At 44.1% G+C, this 19,333-nt stretch overlaps 3 protein-coding genes across 8 annotated transcripts; all 3 read left to right on the top strand.

The window, feature by feature from the left end:
• Positions 1-2,942: 2,942 nt before the first annotated feature.
• On the top strand, positions 2,943-7,894 carry zgc:195212 (DUF4554 domain-containing protein). Of its 4 annotated transcripts, none has more exons than XM_035759552.2 (13): positions 2,943-3,105; positions 3,301-3,442; positions 3,539-3,592; positions 3,897-4,003; positions 4,212-4,351; positions 4,448-4,552; positions 4,645-4,840; positions 5,028-5,163; positions 5,687-5,839; positions 6,350-6,471; positions 6,805-6,915; positions 7,130-7,228; positions 7,697-7,894. In XM_035759552.2, the coding sequence occupies exons 1-13, from the start codon at positions 3,085-3,087 to the stop codon at positions 7,751-7,753; spliced, it is 1,443 nt and encodes a 480-aa protein (XP_035615445.1). In that variant the 5' UTR covers positions 2,943-3,084; the 3' UTR covers positions 7,754-7,894. The 4 variants fall into 4 exon arrangements, with proteins under 4 accessions (XP_035615445.1, XP_035615446.1, XP_035615447.1 ...); XM_035759553.2 differs by having other exon boundaries at positions 2,944-3,105; positions 4,448-4,516; XM_035759554.2 differs by lacking the exon at positions 4,212-4,351 and having other exon boundaries at positions 2,945-3,105.
• Positions 7,895-7,984: 90 nt separating this feature from the next.
• On the top strand, positions 7,985-14,149 carry pola2 (polymerase (DNA directed), alpha 2). Of its 2 annotated transcripts, XM_035759551.2 has the most exons (18): positions 7,985-8,114; positions 8,351-8,472; positions 8,595-8,719; positions 8,802-8,893; positions 9,042-9,099; positions 9,263-9,372; positions 10,803-11,002; positions 11,193-11,281; positions 11,397-11,612; positions 11,771-11,834; positions 11,998-12,122; positions 12,235-12,273; positions 12,391-12,464; positions 12,602-12,710; positions 12,861-12,967; positions 13,065-13,121; positions 13,469-13,595; positions 13,717-14,149. In XM_035759551.2, the coding sequence occupies exons 2-18, from the start codon at positions 8,391-8,393 to the stop codon at positions 13,867-13,869; spliced, it is 1,827 nt and encodes a 608-aa protein (XP_035615444.1). In that variant the 5' UTR covers positions 7,985-8,114; positions 8,351-8,390; the 3' UTR covers positions 13,870-14,149. The 2 variants fall into 2 exon arrangements, with proteins under 2 accessions (XP_035615444.1, XP_035615443.1); XM_035759550.2 differs by having other exon boundaries at positions 8,054-8,472.
• A 127-nt stretch (positions 14,150-14,276) lies between these two features.
• Positions 14,277-18,555, top strand: LOC118373414 (zinc finger protein ubi-d4-like). Of its 2 annotated transcripts, XM_035759533.1 has the most exons (10): positions 14,277-14,379; positions 14,976-15,136; positions 15,224-15,331; positions 15,459-15,652; positions 15,819-15,996; positions 16,072-16,206; positions 16,552-16,683; positions 17,006-17,118; positions 17,195-17,276; positions 17,388-18,555. In XM_035759533.1, exons 1-10 carry the CDS (start codon positions 14,348-14,350, stop codon positions 17,474-17,476), a joined length of 1,224 nt encoding a protein of 407 aa, XP_035615426.1. In that variant the 5' UTR covers positions 14,277-14,347; the 3' UTR covers positions 17,477-18,555. The 2 variants fall into 2 exon arrangements, with proteins under 2 accessions (XP_035615426.1, XP_035615425.1); XM_035759532.1 differs by having other exon boundaries at positions 15,819-16,206.
• Positions 18,556-19,333: the final 778 nt, after the last annotated feature.

The raw sequence follows: 19,333 nt of genomic DNA, 5'->3' as shown, positions 1-19,333 counted from the left end.
AACCGTGATGGAGAGGTCTTGGAGCGGGCAGGCCTTCCCCAGGAGGAAGAGCAGTTCCATCTTGCCGAGGTTGAACTTGAGGTGGTGTGACGATATACACACTGAGATATCTGCCAGGCAAGCAGAGATGCGTTTCGCCACCCAGGTGTCAGAAGGGTAAAAGGAGAAAAGTAGTTGAGTGTCATCCACATACAGTGCATTCGGAAAGTATTCAGACCCCTTGTCTTTTTCCACATTTTGTTACGTTACAGACTTATACTGAAATTGATTAAATTAATTGTTTTCCTTATCAATCTACAAGTCTTCTTGGGTTTTAGAAATTTTTGCAAATGTATATATATATATATAAAAACGGAAATACCTTATTTACATAAGTATTCAGATCCTTTTCTATGAGACCCATAATTGAGCTCAGGTGCTGCCTGTTTCCATTGATCATCCTTGAGATGTTTCTACGACTTGGAGTCCACCTGTGGTAAATTCAATTGATTGGACATGATTTGGAAAGGTACACTCCTGTCTATATAAGGTCCCACAGTTGACAGAGCAAAAACCAAGCCATGAGGTCGAAGGAATTGTCCATAGAGCTCCGAGACAGGATTGTTTTGGGGCACATATCTGGGGAAGGGTACCAAAACATTTCTGCAGCATTGAATGTCCCCAAGAACAGAGCAGCCTCCATCATTCTTAAATGGAAGAAGTTTGGCACCACCAAGACTTTTCCTAGAGCTATCCGCCTGGCCAAACTGAGCAATCGGGGGAGAAGGGCCTTGGTCAGGGGGGTCACCAAGAACCTGATGGTCACTCTGACAGACCTCCAGAGTTCCTCTGTGGAGATAGGAGAACATTCCAGGAGAACAACCATCTCTGCAGCACTCCACCAATCAGGTCTTTATGGTAGAGTGGCCACACCGGAGCCACTCCTCAATAAAAGGCACAAGACAGCCCGCTTGGAGTTTGCCAAAAGGACTCTCAGACCATGAGAAACAAGATTCTATGGTCTGATGAAACCAAGATGGAATTTTGGCCTGAAAGCCAAGTGTCACGTCTGGAGGAAACCTGGCACAATCCCTACGGTGAAGCATGGTGGTGGCAGCATCATGCTGTGGGGATGTTTTTCAGCAACAGGGACTGGAAGACTAGCCAGGATTGAGGAAAATATCCTTGATGAAAACCTGCTCCAGAGCGCTTAGGACCTCAGAGTGGGGAGAAGGTTCACCTTCCAACAGGACAATGACCCTAAACACACAGCCAATACAACGCAGGTGTGGCTTCTGAGTAAAGGGTCTGAATACTTATGTAAATGTAATTTCTATGTTTTATTATTATACATTTGCACAAATTTCTACCAATGTGTTTTGCTTTGTCGTTATGGGGTATTGTGTGTAGATTGATGAGGCAAAATAATTATTTAATCAATTTTAGAATAAGGCTGTAACTTAACAAAATATGGAAAAAGTCAAGGGGTCTGAATACTTTCCAAATGCACTGTAGCAATGATAGGAGACCATTCAATGTAAGCCGAGTGACTTGGTGTATAGAGAGAAGAGGAGAGGGCCTAGAACCGAACCCTGGGGGACACCAATAGTGTGAGTATGTGGTGCAGACAGAGATCCTCTCCATGTCACCTAGTAGGAGCAGCCTGCCAGGTATGATGCTATCCAAGAGTGTGAAGTGCCTGAGACACCCAGTCCTGTAGAGCCTGACACCTCAATCACACCGACAGTATCATTGCATTTTGGCACACCAGAAACACCTTCATTTTCAATGGAATGCTGCATTTGACTTGCAGCATTGCGTTGCAGAGGCAGTTACAGTGCGTTATGTGTGGTCCATAGGTTTGATTAATCAAAGTATATGTGTAGACAGCTTGACAGAAATGGTAGCAGAAGGTGAATGTTGCACTTTTGTTGCACACATATCAAGATGATGCTGCGTACCATTTTACGCAATGAAGCTGTAGGCGTACAGCTATTGTATGCAGTAATCATGTGCCAGTGAACCCGAGTCATACTGTTAGCACTGAGGAGGTTTGCCCTAGTAGGAAGTCCATTGTGTGCAGCTCAACCTGTGCTATCAGCTCAAACATAAATATCACTGGCATGTCTACCTCTGATAAACTTCCAAGTAAAACAATCAAAAATCCCAGAAAACCTTTTTAAAATATGCCCAGATTAACATATGTAGCCTAAGAAACAAGGTCCTTGAAATCGGTAACTTGCTAGTTACAGATAACATCCATATACTGAAACTCACTTAGATAATACCAACAGGGGTAGCAGTTAGCCGTGCGTGGTCACACATGTACACACAGATTTTGGGTTATAGATGTGTGGTAGTAGAGTAGTGGCCTGAGGGCTTACTCCATCATAAATACAAATACACACAATTAACGCTGTGATACGATCAGCATCTCCCTCACCAGTTTCCGCTGAATACATTTGTAGGCCTTTTTTCGCCGTGCGTGGTCACTCCTAGGGCGCGAAGCAGCACGGAGCAGTGGTGCCACCCACAGAGGTATTCTGCAGGGAGTAAAGGAGAGAAGCAGTTAAGGATGGAAATTAGAGGAGTAATTAGACTACACAATACACATGGACAGACCAGAGTTGCAAGAGTTGGCCTATAATGAAAGCAAATCACCATTCGGTAGTATATCAAGTTTTACCCAAATGTCTGGCAGTGAGTCATGTAGGTGTCCATGGTTGTCACGGAGTAAGCGTGACTAATTTAATTTAAAAGCATGTTATTGTCCCTTGACCCTTTGATGACCCACACAAATGATAGGGCTGATTTAAAAAAATGGATGAAATCACCCCTGAACACAAAGTGTCATATACTAAATTAAACTATTCTTGTTTTAAATAAACTCGGGATATGTCATTTGAAAATATTGCAGCACGAGATAACCGGATGCGGGACAGCAAGATGTGCCTCGCACGTGCCTCAAACCGAAGCGCATCAATTTGTGGCGCGAGATTTTAATCCGAAAGGATCAAAGGCGCCGTGCAAATGTTTTGAAGTCTGTCAAACTGCATTCACCCACACCTGTCTCATCTCTGCTAGGGACGGGAACTCTCGGCGAAGATGATGAAACATATACAACAGGTGCATTTTTTGAAATATAAACCGAAATTTACCGATTTCTCTTGTCTAGTTAGCTAACTAGCCACAGTTTTCACTTCCATGCGGCTAGCTAGCTAGCTACCGCCACACAACTAATCTCTAGTACGGGTTATTTTCTTCAGCTATCACAATGTGTCTGAGTTGACTTATCCCAAATAATAGTTTGTTTTGTGTTAGGTTTTACAATCACTGATGTTACTTGCCCGTTGGGGGAGAGAACGGCTAGAAAAGTCCTTAGTCGTAGATGGAGGTGGACTACTGGTCCTGTTGTGGGCCGCGCCGGGCCAGCCACCCAGCGGCCAGGTGGTCAACTGCACAGGTATGGACAGGTCTGAATTACCTAAAAGCTTTTATAAATCATAAAAAACATCAGGTTAGACTAGCCGTGAGTCTAGCTAATGTGTTATTTGTACAGTTGCAGTTGCAGGACCCTGGTGCTCAGGAGTCACAGTGGAAGAAGTCCAACAAGGTGGGTTCTGAACTAGGAAGGGTATGAATAATTTAGACACATGGTAGTACACAGAAGGTTAAGGTAAGTTGTTCCTGTTTTGGGTTGACTTAGGGTCACACACACACACACACACACACACACACACACACACACACACACACACACACACACACACACACAATCAACTCACAACTGCCCACAGCTTTGTGCATAGGCTCTTTACCTATATGTGAGAAGTCATGCCCTTTAATGTGTCTTGGCTTTCTGTCTGTTTTCCAACTGAGTTCCTGTGTTTATCTTCCTCTCTAATGGATTGTGTTAGAGTTCTGGAGGAGACTGGGCCCCTCCCCCTGCCCTACCCCTGACCCAGAGGAACTATGTGCCTTCACCGAAATCTATGGCCCTCTCCACTTCCTTCTGTCCTTTCAGGTGGGTGAACTACAGTACCCACCAGGCTTAGCCACACGTACACCTGTTAGTCAGCATGTCAGTTGACAATAGACAAGAGAGTATCTCCACAAAATAGTGTACTGCACAATTTTCATTTTAGCCACCACACAGAGCACAGTGGGCAAACTAAAGTAACTAAATGGAAAGGTGTGACACTTGAGTCAGGTCTGTGTCCTTTATTCTCCAGATCAGTGAGGTGAAACTGGACAGGTGTAAGGTGTGGTCACACACAGAGGGCTTCTTGCACAAACTGAGCCTGACTAACGCAGGGGTGAAAATTCACCTCAAATTGAAATTGGAAGGAGAAACATACCAGAGAATTTTTAGGTATATTCTATTATTACTGCCACTGAATATATTTCATGTGTGTGTATTGTGGAATAATATTATGTTATTCATGTGTTTTACTCTGGTTTTTCTTAGTGGGAAGGCAGAGAGACTCACCCTGAAGGACCAGACTGTGATCATGGATGTTGCTTCTTCTATCACGCAGTCAGCATTACTCCCATGTCTCTTGTCATCGAATAGGTTGGAGAAACAGTTGACCTCTTTTACTCACCGTACATCATATTGTAATTATGTGCATGCGGTGTGTGTGTGTCTGTGTGTTGGTCCTGCAGGCCTCCCATGTCAGTAGGAGCAGGCCCGTGGTGCCAGCGAGTCCACCCTGTATTAGGAGGTGGGTTACCTCTACTTATCCCGCCTGAGGCCATGGAGAGAGGCCTGTATGGGGAGCTGCACCTCCTACCAGTCACTGTTCTCACCCCCTGTGTGTTGCAGTACCCCAACCTGGCAACCAGAGTCACACGCATACAGATATCCTTTATCTATCTATCAAACACACACCTTCACTCTTATTCCTGTGTTATGTCCTGTGTGTTATGTATTCATATCCCCTTGCCTTTGGGGCTAGTTGTTTAGATAAGGCCGTTTGAAAGATGTCTGAGTAGTGACAGTAGACCCTTATTCCTACTGAACCATCAGTCTTTAACCCCAGTGGTACGTGCTGCTGTACAGCCCCAGTAACCTTCCACTGCTGGGGCCCTCAGCCTTCCTACAGCAGCTGCCTGCCTGTCTGGCCCTGGAGGGGCTGGGTCTCTCTGGGCTTACCTGTACCCCAACACACTCCACCACCTCAGGTACTGCGATAAGCAAAATATTAAATAATATATCACATTTGATTTGTTTATCTAGTAATGATAAAGTGTTTTATATATATATATTTTTTAAATCTAAGTATATTGTTATAACATAGAACCAATGTAAAACATGTCCTGATACACAGGTTAAATACCTACTCCTTGCAGTGTCAGGTTTGGACAATTGTTTTGCAAATACTGTTCAGTATTTGCATTCACCAATGACTATATGGGGCATGAACTACATTTCCATAATTTAGCATTGAGTAGGCGTGACTATGCAAAGACGTGTTTGGTGCATGTTGCCTATTATTATCATCAGCATGACCTAAATATTTAGAAATTATGACATCCAGTCCACTGAACACAGCTTGTTATGTATGCAGTATTATGTTCCGACTAGGGCCTTGCTGACAAACTCATTTACTGTGTGATGACGCTAACAATCCATCTGCTAATTTCAAACAGCCATTCTTTCAACACTGTCTTACATTAACATTACTTTGCTACCACCTCTCAACAGATCCACTCTGCAGTGACACTGTGTACAGTATAGACAGAGCACAGTGTCAGGAAACTGAGCCAGAATGGATCCCCGCTGTGGATCAGAACCTCTCTCTGTTCCTGTTCCTCCAGCACAGTGACCCCTTCCACTCCCAGCTCTCTGACTTCATGGGTGAGGAAATAAACTCAACAAACAAAAGCTCTGATTTAAGTACCCTGACTGATGAAGCTGTGGTTCACTCAAGGAGAAAATGAGTCTATGTCTTACCACAGGCTTGTTTCACTCAGTGTCAACACAATATGATTTAACAGACAGTTAGCTCACTGTGCTCAGGAGGTAGGAAGCAGACCAAAGTCAAACTCCTGTTTGTCTCTTAGTTTAAAAGATTGGAGTGGAGTTTAAATTTAAAACCCAATGTTGCATTATAGTGTTCTGATGTTATAAGTAGTCAAAAGAACAACACCGTTGGAGTGGCATATTTGTGATTACCCATAAACCACATGCATGACCTGTCAGCACCCTTTCTTTAGAAGACCAATTCAGTGACCTCATTGTTATTTTAATAGTGCATTCTGACATTCGAAACAATTGTGGATCACTCCAGGATGACATTGAAATATCAATTTACATTGTCAAATCTCATCACAGTGGTTTGGCTGAAAGTTTCATGTCTTCCTGCAGCCAGCGAGGAGCTGTTAGAGCTCCACCTGGAGGATGTGTTGAGGTACAACAGGGAGGCGGTGACAGCAGCCCTGAACACACTGCTGCAGAGCACACTGAAAGACCAGCAGCTGAGAGACAAGGCAAGTGCTCTGTACTTGGAGTCTATACACACTCACTCACTTACCTATGCAGGCACACACACACACATACACAAAGTAAAACACTATGTACTCTGACTATACACATTGCACAAAATTCACTATCAGAGATTCTCTTCTAATCATTATGTGTATGGCATTTTCCAAATACGACTTTCTGTCTCTCTGCATGTCTCTCTGCCTACCTGTCTGTCTGTCTGTCTCTCTGTCGATATGTCTGTCTCTGTGTGTCGGTCTGCCCGCCTACCTGTTGGTCTGCCTATCTCTCGGTCGGTCTTCCTGTCTGTCGATCTGATCTGTCTGTCGGTCTGTCAGGCTCAGGAGAAGATGTGCTCTGCCCTGGGGGTGATGCTGAGATCTATAGGCTGTGTGGTGAGCAGCAGCACCAACATAGAGTTCAGAGCTGCCTGTCTGGACCGCATGATGGTAGCTACATAACTACAACAATAACTGTACTGTGAAAGAGCCTAAACAATACATTTTGATTGATTTCACAGTATATGACTGGTGACTCACTGTGTGTGTGTGTGTGTGTGTGTGTGTGTGTGTGTGTGTGTGTGTGTGTGTGTGTGTGTGTGTGTGTGTGTGTGTGTGTGTGTGTGTGTGTGTGTGTGTGTGTGTGTGTGTGTGTGTGTGTTAGGTGCAGGACACTTATGAGCTGTCAGCCTCTCTCCATGAGTCTCTACAGAGAGTCACAGCTGGCCGTGTAGTGTCTAGTGGCAGATGTTACTGGGGACAGGTCAGTGGGATGTGGATCCAGGGTGTTGAGTTGAGTCCAGTGTATTATACTAGGGCCATGTGTTTTGCACAATCATGTGACATAGCAAGATTTTATCCTGTATTTTAAGCCTTATGCAGAAATTTGAATTACACCAAAAAATAAAGTAATTGTCTGAGGATGGTGCTGGACCATCTGATATACAAAGAAAAGGGGACAGTGATGAACAAGGTTTAAATAAAGGTTCAAATCCAGGCATGCCACTTATGATACAGTATTTGTGGAAGTCCACTAATAAATTATGCCATGTAAACTTTTTATAATATGATATGTTGTGTTGTGATAAGTGGCCAAGTCTAACACTATGGCTGTATTACTGCTTTGAAATGTGCTGGACTTGAGTGCAGTATTATAAATACCCTTGTAGCCGTGGCTAGGGTATGTGAGCATATGATTTACTAGTCCTGTGTTTACCACTGTGTTTCTTAGGCGGACACGCTCACCTGCAGCAGACCTAAGAACTTTGCAAGTGGGAAGGAAATCTGAACATGCTGATGTTTCGTTCTCTTGTACTATAACAGTCAATTCATTGTATTTGTTTTGTATTATATATTGTGATATTTATTAAGTGCGATATAAATATGTATGTTTCTATGATGTGAATGTAAATTAAAACTGGAAGACACAGCGAGACAATTTTTTCTATTTCTGTTTTCCTCTGTATTCATGTATTTAATGTATTTAAACATTAAGCGTCACTATCAAAATAAACAGTAGATGGCAGTGCAGCTTGGCAAATACACCGAGCTCCTCGTTTTGTAGCTCTAGGGTTTGCTCTGTGACGTCTAATCCGGCCGCCAACATCTGCGACGAAATTTCGCGGCAAAATCGATGAGTGTACGGAAAGGTAATGGTAGTTTCCCAACTGCTATTATTATTAATCAAGTTATTGTTGGTTGTCGTATAACTGTTAGCTAGTCAACTTTTAGTTGGTTGTTCGAGTATTTGGTAATCATAATGATGTCGTAAGTGGTAGCAAGGCTGTGAAAATAGCTAGCAGGCTTATTAACTATCACAACATTGTTCTTGGCAGTAGTGGGCTGGTTTATCTCGTTTTATTTGTAGTTTTTTTCCCCCTATCAGATATTCCACACGTTAATTGGCTCAATTAATTTGTAAAACAATGGCATTAGTAAATGCAGATAGAATCAAATCGGAGCTGAGCACGTTCGACATTGTTTGTGGAGACGACATATTGGACAAGCGTAAGTGCAATTTTCTTCCCTCGGTCTTATCCCATTATTAAGCTAACAAACGAACTTGCTTTGCTAATGTTTTGTTAGTCAAATGACCAGTGATCTTGGCATACTTACTACTTATTTTCCAGTGTTGGAGCAGTGTCTGTGCAACAGGTTGCAGGGGGATGATATAGTCCTGGAGTGGGTGGCTTTCAGCACCACCAAGGGAGGCTTGAAACTCAATTTGAACACACTGGAGCAGTTTGAGCATGAGGTGGGAGAGACACATATGACCCCTTTCTCACTCTCACACACTCGCTTGGTGTTCATTGTTGAATGATCTTGCGCTGCTGCAGGTTCTAAACAAGAAATACAAGGCCAAGCCGGCCATCGCAAAGCGAGAGGAATCACACAACAGAACCAGGGATATCAACTCGCTGCATGACCTGTATCCTCTACAGTTTATACACACACAATCTCTATCTTAGTGTTAAATGTTTTGCTTAGGATTGCTTATTAAGAAATATTTTAGTGTGTGTTTATATGTTTGACAGTTTGAACAATACAGGTGCTGTCCCTTAACTTTTCTTTTCCAGAATCAAAGCAGAAGAAGAAGAGGAGAGTCTTCTAGACTCCTATTCCACCCCAGCTAAGGTATTTCACACACACTCACTGGACAGTTTATTAAGTATACCCATCTAGTAACTGGTTGGACATCCCCTTCACTGCCAGTGGTGTGCTTAATAAACTGTCTGTTGAGTGTATGTCTCTGTTGATATGTGTTGTACAAAGCATTATCTCTGATCTGTGTTTTTAGGGTTCTCAGAAGCGTGCCCTGACCACCCCAGAACACCCCCAGTCTAAGAGAAGTGCAGCTCTTATAGCCAGCCCTGGCCTGCTGCTGTGCTCAGCCAGCTTCTCCCCCAGGTACACCACACACAACTACATACACTATATATACAAAACTATGTTGACATCCCTTCAAATTAGTGAATTCTGCTATTTCAGCCACACCTGTTGCTGACAGGTGTAAAACAATCGAGCACACAGTCATGCAATCTCCATAGACAAACATTGTCAGTAGAATGCCCCCACTGAAGCTCTTACTTTCAAAGTGGCACTGTCATAGGATGCCACCTTTCCAACAAGTCAGTTCGTACAAATGTTGCCCCATTCAACTGTAAGTGCTGTTATTGTGAAGTGGAAATGTCTAGGAGCAGCAACGGCTCAGCCGTGAAGTGGTAGGCACACAAGCTCACAGAACAGGACCTCTGAGTGCTGAAGCGTGTGGCTCGTAAAAATCGTCTGTCCTCGGTTGCAACACTCACTACTGAGTTCCAAACTGCCTCTGGAAGCAACTTCAGCACATTAACTGTTAGTCTCAATATTCATAATTCAAAAGGCATTTCCACATCTGAGCTGTTTTTTTTTGCAGGTGCATAGTAACAGTTGAATAAAATGAGAAAAAATAAGAAACGCGCACACGGCTCTTGATAGTATCACTGCTCTTTAATAAGCTTTTTTTAGGCTGATACGTAAAGCTTATTAAAGAGCAGCTCTTTAATAAGCTTTTTTAGGCTGATACGTAAAGCTTATTAAAGAGCAGTGATACTATCAAGAGCAGTGTGCACGTTTCTTATTTTTTCTCATCTGGAAATTCCTGAAATGGGTTTCCATGGCTGAGCCAGCTGCGCACAAGCCTAAGATCACTATGCGCAATGCCAAGCTTCAGCTGGAGTGGTGTAAAGCTTGCCACTATTGGACTCGTGGAGTGGAGGAGGAATAATGGTCTGGGGCTGTTTTTCATGGTTCTGGCGCGGCCCCTTAGTTCCAGTGAGGGGAAATCTTAACGCTACAGCATACAATGACATTCTAAACGCTTCTGTGCTTCCAACCTTGTGGCAACAGTTTGGGGGAGGGCCCTTTCCTGTTTCAGACCTCAGAGGTCCATACAGAAATGGTTTATTGAGGTCATTGTGGAGGAACTTGACTGGCCTGCACAGAGCCCTGACCTCAACCCCATCAAACACCTTTGGGATGAATTGGAACGCTGACTGCAAGCCCGCCTAATTGCCCGACCTCACTAATGCTCTTGTGGCTGAATGGAAGCAAGCCCCCACAGCAATGTTACAACATCTAGTGGAAAGCCTTCACAGAAGAGTGGAGGCTGTTATTGCAGCAAAGGGGGGGACAAACTCCATATTGTTGCCTGTGACTTTGGAATGAGATGTTTGATTAGCAGGTGTCCACATACTTTAGGTCATGTAGTGTACATGGATACACCGCTACAATCATCTGTGAATACACACACACATTCACCCTTGCCTTATCCCCAAATGTGTCCTCCTCCTCTGCAGTGTGACCCCTTCTCAGAAGTACAGTCAGCGTGGAGGTCGGGGGGAGGTGGTGTCTACATTTGGGGCCGTCCAGGGCACACGTTGGGCAGGGAGGAAAGGGCAGACGAACGGGGTTCAGCTGGAGCTCCTAGAGGGATCAGAGGACTCTTTGATTAACAACTACAAGTACATGTTCCAAAGGCTGAGGGATGTCCGCAACGGTAGGCAACAAAAATACAACTGCGATAGTTATTTTAAACATCCTACTATTGGATTATAGTAGGATTGTGATGACACAGCTACTTCCTTATTCCTCATCTTTAATTCATCTTGACTGTTAGATCACTAGTGTTGTTTTTGGACTTTCTGTTTCATTTTTTTATGTGCCGATGTGAATGTTGTCTTTGCCAGTGTTGACCGAGAAGATTGAGGAGCTGGGAGAGGAACTGAGGACAAACTTCAACATAGAAGAGTTCTCACCTGTGTCTCTTCCTGCTCAGGTACTTACAGGCAGCTCACTGCCTACCAGTCACTCTCACACAGTATGTTCCCCCTGTTACTTTCACTGCTGTGTAGGGATGTGTGTTAATTTCTCTTCTCTCTTTCTGTCTGTAGGACAGTGTGACTGTCATGGGACAGGTGTGCTGTGACAGTAATGGGAAGCTTAACTCTCAATCAGTGCTGTTGGAGGCAGGGCCTGATCAGGGTGGGCGGCAGGTGCCAGTAGACCTGTCTGAACTCAGAGACTACTCACTCTTCCCTGGACAGGTGGTCGTCATGGAGGGGATGAATACTTCAGGGAGGAAGTTTGTGGCATCTAAACTCTTTGAGGTCAGTGGGATTCTTCTAAAACACCTTTATTTGATTTCCTGGGTCCTGATCAAGCCCATTCCAGGACTAAAAGCTCTGTTGGAGATTCTCAAGCTGACCAGTATGACATTTAAGTTCTTGTTTCTTTGTTTAATTGTTTGATATTTTCAATCTCTTAGGGTGTCCCTCTCCCATTCTACTCTACTCCCATCAAACAGGAAATGGACATGGACATTCCTGATGGTAAGGAAGGGAACTGAGTATGCACCACACACACTTACACACCCTAACGTCCCTGCTCTAACACAGTACCAGAGCAGCTGATGGTAGTGGTGGCCTGTGGCCCCTACACCCCCTCTGACAGCTCTCTTAGATCCCCCTCCCTAACGTCCCTGCTGTCGCGCAGTTCCAGAGCAGCTTTTGGTGATGGTGGCCTGTGGTCCCTACACCCCCTCTGACGGCCTGACCTTTGACCCCCTGGTGGACCTCATCAACGTCATCGCCAGGGACCGCCCTGACGTTTGCATACTGGTCAGTAGAATTTACATATTTTCACGAGGTCACACTCACTCACTGACACACTTTTTTTTTCTTTGGCTGAAGTTTGTATGTTTGTCCCTCACATCTCCTCTCTAACCCACAGCTGGGACCCTTTGTGGACTCCAAACATGAGCAGATAGAGGTACCTTTTCATTCTCTTTGTCTTGGCTACTGACTCAAGTTATTTTTCAATATCTAGTATGTTGACTTGCATTTTCTATCAGAAGTTGATTGTTTTTTCTTTCTTTGTGTGTGACAGAAATCTCTGGTGACGGAAACGTTTGATGCCATCTTCTCCAGATGTGTGGGAAGCATTGTGGAAGGCACCAAAGGGTAAATATGACTTTATATTTACCTATTTACCACACTGTTACTACACCCACACTGCTTCATTTGACCCCCCACATACCAACCGCATTAGCTCAAACTCTTCCCTTGCTGTTGTAAACACAGTTCTGCTTCCTCCTCAGAGTTGGATGTCGGTTGGTATTTGTTCCCTCCCAGAGAGATGTCCACCATCACTTCATTTACCCACAACCCCCTTTCATCCTGCCGGACCTCAGCAAGGATGACGCAAAGGTGAAATGGCCTGCATGATGTCATTCAGAACTGAGACACCTGCTGTCACTCAGAATCTACAATGTTTTATCATACAAAAAGTATTCGGTCATAGAAAAACAGCATGCCTTACTTCAATGTTACATTTGTTTCTTTTCATTGGCTCTTCAGCGTATGACCCTGGTGCCTGACCCCTGCACCCTGCTCATCGATGGCGTGACCTTTGGCCTGACCTCTACAGACATCCTTTTCCACATGGGAGCAGAGGAGATCAGCTGGTGAGTGCATGTGTGTTCGGTTCCAAACCTCTACATTGTATCTCGTTGGTGTTCACAGATGTATGTTGCTTAACATGACTGCTCCTTCGATCAACAGTGCCTCTGGCTCGGACAGATTCTCACGCATCTTGAAGCATATGTTGACCCAGAGAAAGTGAGTGAGCGCAGGGACAGAAGGGATTGATTGATTTCATTTTTTTTACAATTTAAAAACACAATACAACCACAAATGTGGACACAATGCATAACATGTTTTGTCTAGGATAACACAAACTTATTTCCATTATGTTCAAAAATATCAAACATGTTACACATTAGGAGATAAAAGCTGAATTGTATGTGACATCACATGGCCAAAATAATGGGGGGAGTGTTTAGCTTAAAGGGCATAGATTCCACACACTACTACACAGTAGTTATGTCACTTTCTGGCTATTGTTCTTGAACTTGTTTGAGGGCAAGAATAATTCATTTCTTCCCTGTTCTGTGTTCAATATATAGCTACTACCCCTTATACCCGCCTGTGGAGGAGGTGAACATGGACTATGAGAAGTTCCAGTGTTACGGCCAGATGCCCCTCAGTCCCGATGTGCTCATCGTCCCCTCCGAGCTACGCTTCTTCATCAAGGTGAACAACATAGCTGGTTCACACAGTGGAAACACTCTCTCTTTGCTTCTTGTTCTCTCTCTCTCTCTCACACACAAATATTTACAATTTAAGCTAAAAAATATATATATATTTTTCACAGGATGTGATTGGCTGCGTGTGTGTCAATCCTGGACGCCTGACCAAGGGCCAGGTGGGAGGGACTTATGGCAGGCTGCTCATCCAGAGGAGCGCCCCATCGATAGATGGAAAGAGAGTCAGTCCCTGTGTGGCTGGCCAAGTGGTCAAGATCTAATCTGATTGAAGACTGACTGAAGATTGATTTCTCTCCCCATCGCTCTCATCTTCATATTACAAAACTATCTATTCTACAATGACTATTAATGTAGCTAGCTGCTTACTGTAATTTAATTTGATAATTTGCTCAGTCCTGTATGTGTTTGGTATTCTACTGAATCACTCCTTATTTTACAGTGGAGTTTTCCAAAGACATGATGATATTGGGCACTTCAATGATTACCAGTCATCCATTCTGATTCTCACACTATTCTTGTCAATAAATAATTATTTCTCAATCTGCTTATTGTTGTATTTATTTTCGTATTTATTTTCAGTTGCCACTGTTCAAACAATGATTTTTCCACTGCAATGTGTTAAAGTTTACATGAGAATGCTCAAAAGGGGACCTTCTATTTTGATAAGGTGGAAACGTATCTTGAACCCAGCTACACGCGCAGGCGCAGTGGATATTTTGACATCTGCACTGAGCAAACATGGCGGCGGCCGTAGATAGTGTTGTGAAAGTGTAAGTTTCACTTTATTTTTTAAACGAGTAGGTGCATTTTAGGCGTTAATAGATTTATGTCCCGACGTAGGAGTTTACAATGTATTGGAAACTATGTAGAACATGACTTTTCCAAATCTTTACAGCAAAGCGTTGGCTACACGTAACTAGCCAAATAGCTATAGCTATTGTTTCTCTTGCTAGCAAGTTTAGCTAGCTTATGTTAGACAGCGTTTCAATTGAACACGATTGTCATTTTAAGTTAGTGTAATCTGTTTTGATTACAAGACGGAAGTTCATAAACGGTCTACGAAGATTATGGTGTAAATATAAATTGCACCTAACGTGAACTAATAGCTACGTAGCTGGCTTTATAGATAGGCCCATCTTTCACTGAGACCAGCGTAGCTAGCTTGCCAGCCATTGAAGCGCAGCCTGTCTGCGGTTCTTGTCTACCTGCCGTCTCTGTATTGTTCGCTATAGTAGCCAAGTGTTATCCTGTAATATTACAGTGAACGGGTGGGTCCTGTACAACTATACAGGATTATTCGTTTTGAAATGGTTAGAATAACGACTGATCATTTCTAGTCTAGCATGAGTGTGTTTTCTTGTTTCAGGCTCGGGGAGCAGTACTACAAGGATGCTATGGAACAGTGCCACAGCTACAATGCTCGTCTGTGTGCGGAAAGGAGCATCCTAATGCCTTTCATCGACTCTCAGACGGGTGTTGCTCAAAGCAACTGCTACATCTGGATGGAGAAGAGACACCGGAGTGCAGGTCTGTAGCAAAGACGTGTGCACACACATTCACTCCCTCAAAAGCACACTTTAATGATAAACATTTATTCATCTATGTTTTGTTCAGGCATGGCTCCTGGGCAGCTGTATAGCTATCCGTCTCGACGCTGGAGGAAGAGACGGCGGTCCCACCCTCCTGAGGACCCCCGTTTGGCCTTCCCACCTATCAAATCGGGTACATTTCCTCATCCAATGGGTTTTTATCTGTTCTTTATATGCCAGAGTGCGTAGTGCTGCCTGTTAGTCTTCTGCCTCCTCAGTTTTGAATAAGCCTCTCGGTCTCTCTCTCTCTCTGTGTGTAGCGGAGCTGGAGCTAGGTCTGAAACGGGATGTTGTGGGAACGGTGGACGGCAGCAGCCTGGAGGCCCTGCTGAAGGGGGAGCCCCTGGAGAGGAGGGGCCCGCCAGACCCCCGTGCCCCGGAGGACAACCCAGCCACACCTGAACCCGTGGCCGCCACAGTCTCCAGCCACACCTCCTCTGGACGCATCCGCAAGGTTAGATGGGACCTCTGACCTCCCTAGATCAATGAACCAAAGTTTTTTTTTTTTAAGTTCATTTTTACAAACGAGGCTCCAGATTCCTAATACCCTTTACAAAAAGGTTTGCGTTGCTCCCAATGCTCTGTCAGTGCACCTGTCTTATCTTGAACTCTGCTTTCAGAGGGTGCTGGACCACGATGACTACCTGGATGATCTGGATGATGAGGACTTTGAGGATGAGACCCCCAAGAGACGAGGGAAGGGCAAGTCCAAGGGTCGTGGAGTGGGAAATGGAAAGAAGAAAATGGAGGCAGCTGCTGCAGCCTTGGAGGAGCAGGATAAACCATACGCCTGTGACAGTGAGTACATTTTATTTCATGTAAATTCTGTTGTGTGTGTGATGACTTACTCCATAATGCTGTGTGTGTTTGCAGTCTGTGGGAAGCGCTATAAGAACCGTCCGGGCCTGAGCTACCACTACACACACTCCCATCTGGCGGAGGAAGAGGGGGAGAACAGAGAGGAGATAGAGTCCCCCCCCCCCCGGCGCCAGCCTGAGGAACACAAGAGTGAGTCATTGTCTGGAATGATAGCAGCTGGAATCATGAGTCACAGTCTACTATAGAGCTGGTCACATTTCTATTATAGATCTAGAATCACTCCTGCTTATCTCATGATACCAGACCTGAGTCAAATGCATGTCTTAACAGTTTACTACTTCATTTACAACAATGGAATCAATAGAATTGTCCCAAAAGTGCATACCCAAAGCTAAATGAAGCACATCTCAAGAGCGAGTCAAACTATTACAAAGTTAGTCTCGCTACTGTAGTTTCAGTGGGATGTTGGTCTTGTAGGGCAGGTTGAGTGTATTGTCTTTCATTCATTGTTCTACGTTTCCTCTCTTATCCCAGCTCCTAAGAAAGGCCCTAACGGTCTGGCCCTGCCCAACGACTACTGCGACTTCTGTCTGGGAGACTCCGCCCACAACCAGAAGACCGGCCAGTCAGAGGAGCTGGTGTCCTGCTCAGACTGCGGACGCTCGGGTAGGAACCTCCCACCAATGTCCCACATTTCCATTAAAGGGGTAGTTCAGGCAAAATCTATATTTGGGTGGAATTACCCTTACCTTAAGTTATCTGAAGGCCCATGGTGACAGAATCAACAATAATCCATTATTTATTTCTGCCACAGCCAGGAGTTGGCATCGTCAAAATTCATGAATGTTAACAACGGAACTGATGTTAGCAGTGCTGCACTGTAACTCTTTAGTCTGGCTCTGTTTCAGTGTTCTGTGGATGTATTTCAACCTTTATTTACCCAGGTTGGTAAGTAATTGATAACAGACCTGTGACTGTCACCCTTCAGGTCACCCGTCCTGCCTGCAGTTTACAGATGTGATGATGGCAGCTGTGAAGACGTACCGCTGGCAGTGTATCGAGTGCAAGTGCTGCAACGTCTGTGGTACCTCAGAGAACGACGTGAGTGCTGCTCCACCTCTGCCTTTTCATACTTCTCCTTTTCGTTGTCTCCTCACACTCTGTTTCTGTCTGTCAGGACCAGCTGCTGTTCTGTGATGACTGTGATCGAGGATACCACATGTACTGCCTCAAGCCTCCTATGACTGAGCCCCCAGAAGGTATGATAGTTTAACCACAACTCCTCTATGACTTCAATGAAGCCCACATTTACTATGATGATGTTGTACTTGTGAGTTTACTTGTATTAATCGCTCTGTCTCTGTTTCCAGGGAGTTGGAGTTGTCACCTTTGCCTGGCGCTGCTGAAGGACAAGGCATCCATATACAAGCAGCAAAGCCCCACCACAGAGGATGAATAGCGGTTAGTTATCAGTGTCTTTGGGGCCACCCCAGAGTAACCCACCCTGCCCTCAGCCAGGGGACCCCACCTACCACCTCATTCAACGACAGTAGCCCTCACCCTGGTCCACACCCCCCCAATGACCAAGAGGTAGGGTCTGTTTGGGGACTGGAGAGGAGGGAGTCCACTCACTACCCTTGCTGTCTTTCCTTCTATCACGGCTGTAAACTCACCTGGACTGTTACACACTCTGCAGAGACCACCGTAACCCTGGTAACCACTCTACAGAGTTCACATTAGAAAAAAAGGATTCTCTCGCTAACTATTCCCCAGCTCAACTTCCCCCGTCTCCTTTATATGGTGTGGACTGCGAAGACGGGCAGTGTGCTTAATTTGTTGCCAAATTATCTATTTTTACTTCAGTGTATGGATTTAAGGATTTCAAAATATGATCACATTGAGGGATATTAATAGTGGAGTTTTGTCTGTGTACTTCTTTTGGATGTTTTAACATTTATCTCAAAAGGTTCTGCAACGACAAAACATTTTTAGGAACCTCTGGTGCCAAGGTCCATATGATGTCCCAAATGATACCCTATCTGCTTTACTGTGCACTTCCTTTGACCAGGGTCCAATAGGGTGCCTTTTGGGAGGTAACCATAGTCATTCTATCGTGACTGAATCACATCTTACTGCCGGGTTTGATTTTCAACCTAACATTATTGAACATTTGTCAGCTATCATCTTTATGGTTTATGTAGCTGTTCATATCTGTGCCACAATGAGCGAGGCACATTGCATGCAGACTTGCACCTGTACTTGAGTACGACTGCACATACTCACAATTCTTTACTTTTTTTATAATCACTTGATATTCCATGGGGCAGGGGATTTTTTTTCTAGTTGAATTTTGTAAAGTACCGGTATATATTCCTCAATTCCAGTACTGTATGACTTTTTCTATTTGTTTTTAGTGACATTGATTTCTTTTGTGATGTTCTCCATAGTGTTTTATGGTAAATGTATTTTTTATTTACTTTTTTTGTATTGAAACTGCTTTTGCCCTATTAAAGTGTCCATGTATCTGCTAACAATGTCTTAGGGAAGTGGACATTCCCAAGCTTCTGTTCATACTTCAGCAATAGGTACCTCCATAACTTACAAGAAACTCAGGGAGGGGTACATTTAAAGGAGGGAGACTGCAAAAGGAATTATTGCACAGACTGTGGTATTTATTGCACTCACTCATTCTCTAAACAGAAACAATGCTCTGAAGTATTTACAGCAATGAAAACAGTGCAATTATCAGTCCAACAGTGAGTGAATAAAACATGCTAAACACAAATGCAACATGCAACAATTTCAAAGATTTTACTGAGTTAGTTCATATGAGGAAACTAGTCTATTTAAATAAATTAGGCCGTGATCTATGGATTTCACATGACCGGAAATAGAAATATCTGCTGGTCACAGATACCTTAAAAAAAATGGGCCTCAATGGGATTTAGGATCTCATCACGGTATTTTTATGCATTCAAATTGTCCGTAGCTCATGTCTGCCCATACCATAACCCCACTGCCACCACAGGGCACTGTTCACAACATTGACATCAGCAAAATACCTTAGACAGTCTGTGGTTTTGAGGCCTGACTGATATACTGACAAATTCTCTAAAATGGAGACTGCTTGTAGTAGAGAAATGAACATCCAATTCTCTGGGCATTCAACATGCCAATTGCACTCCATCAAAACTAGAGACATCTGTGGCATTGTGTTGTGACAACTGCACATTTTAGTGGCCTTGTGTTTAATCAGCTTCTTGATGTGCCACACTTGTCAGGTGGATGGATTATCTTGGCTAAAATGCTCACTAAC

This window comes from Oncorhynchus keta, chromosome 4 (genome assembly GCF_023373465.1).
Source record: "Oncorhynchus keta strain PuntledgeMale-10-30-2019 chromosome 4, Oket_V2, whole genome shotgun sequence".
NCBI classification, from domain to species: Eukaryota; Metazoa; Chordata; class Actinopteri; order Salmoniformes; family Salmonidae; genus Oncorhynchus; species Oncorhynchus keta.
This window is presented reverse-complemented; position numbering and strand designations above follow the sequence as displayed.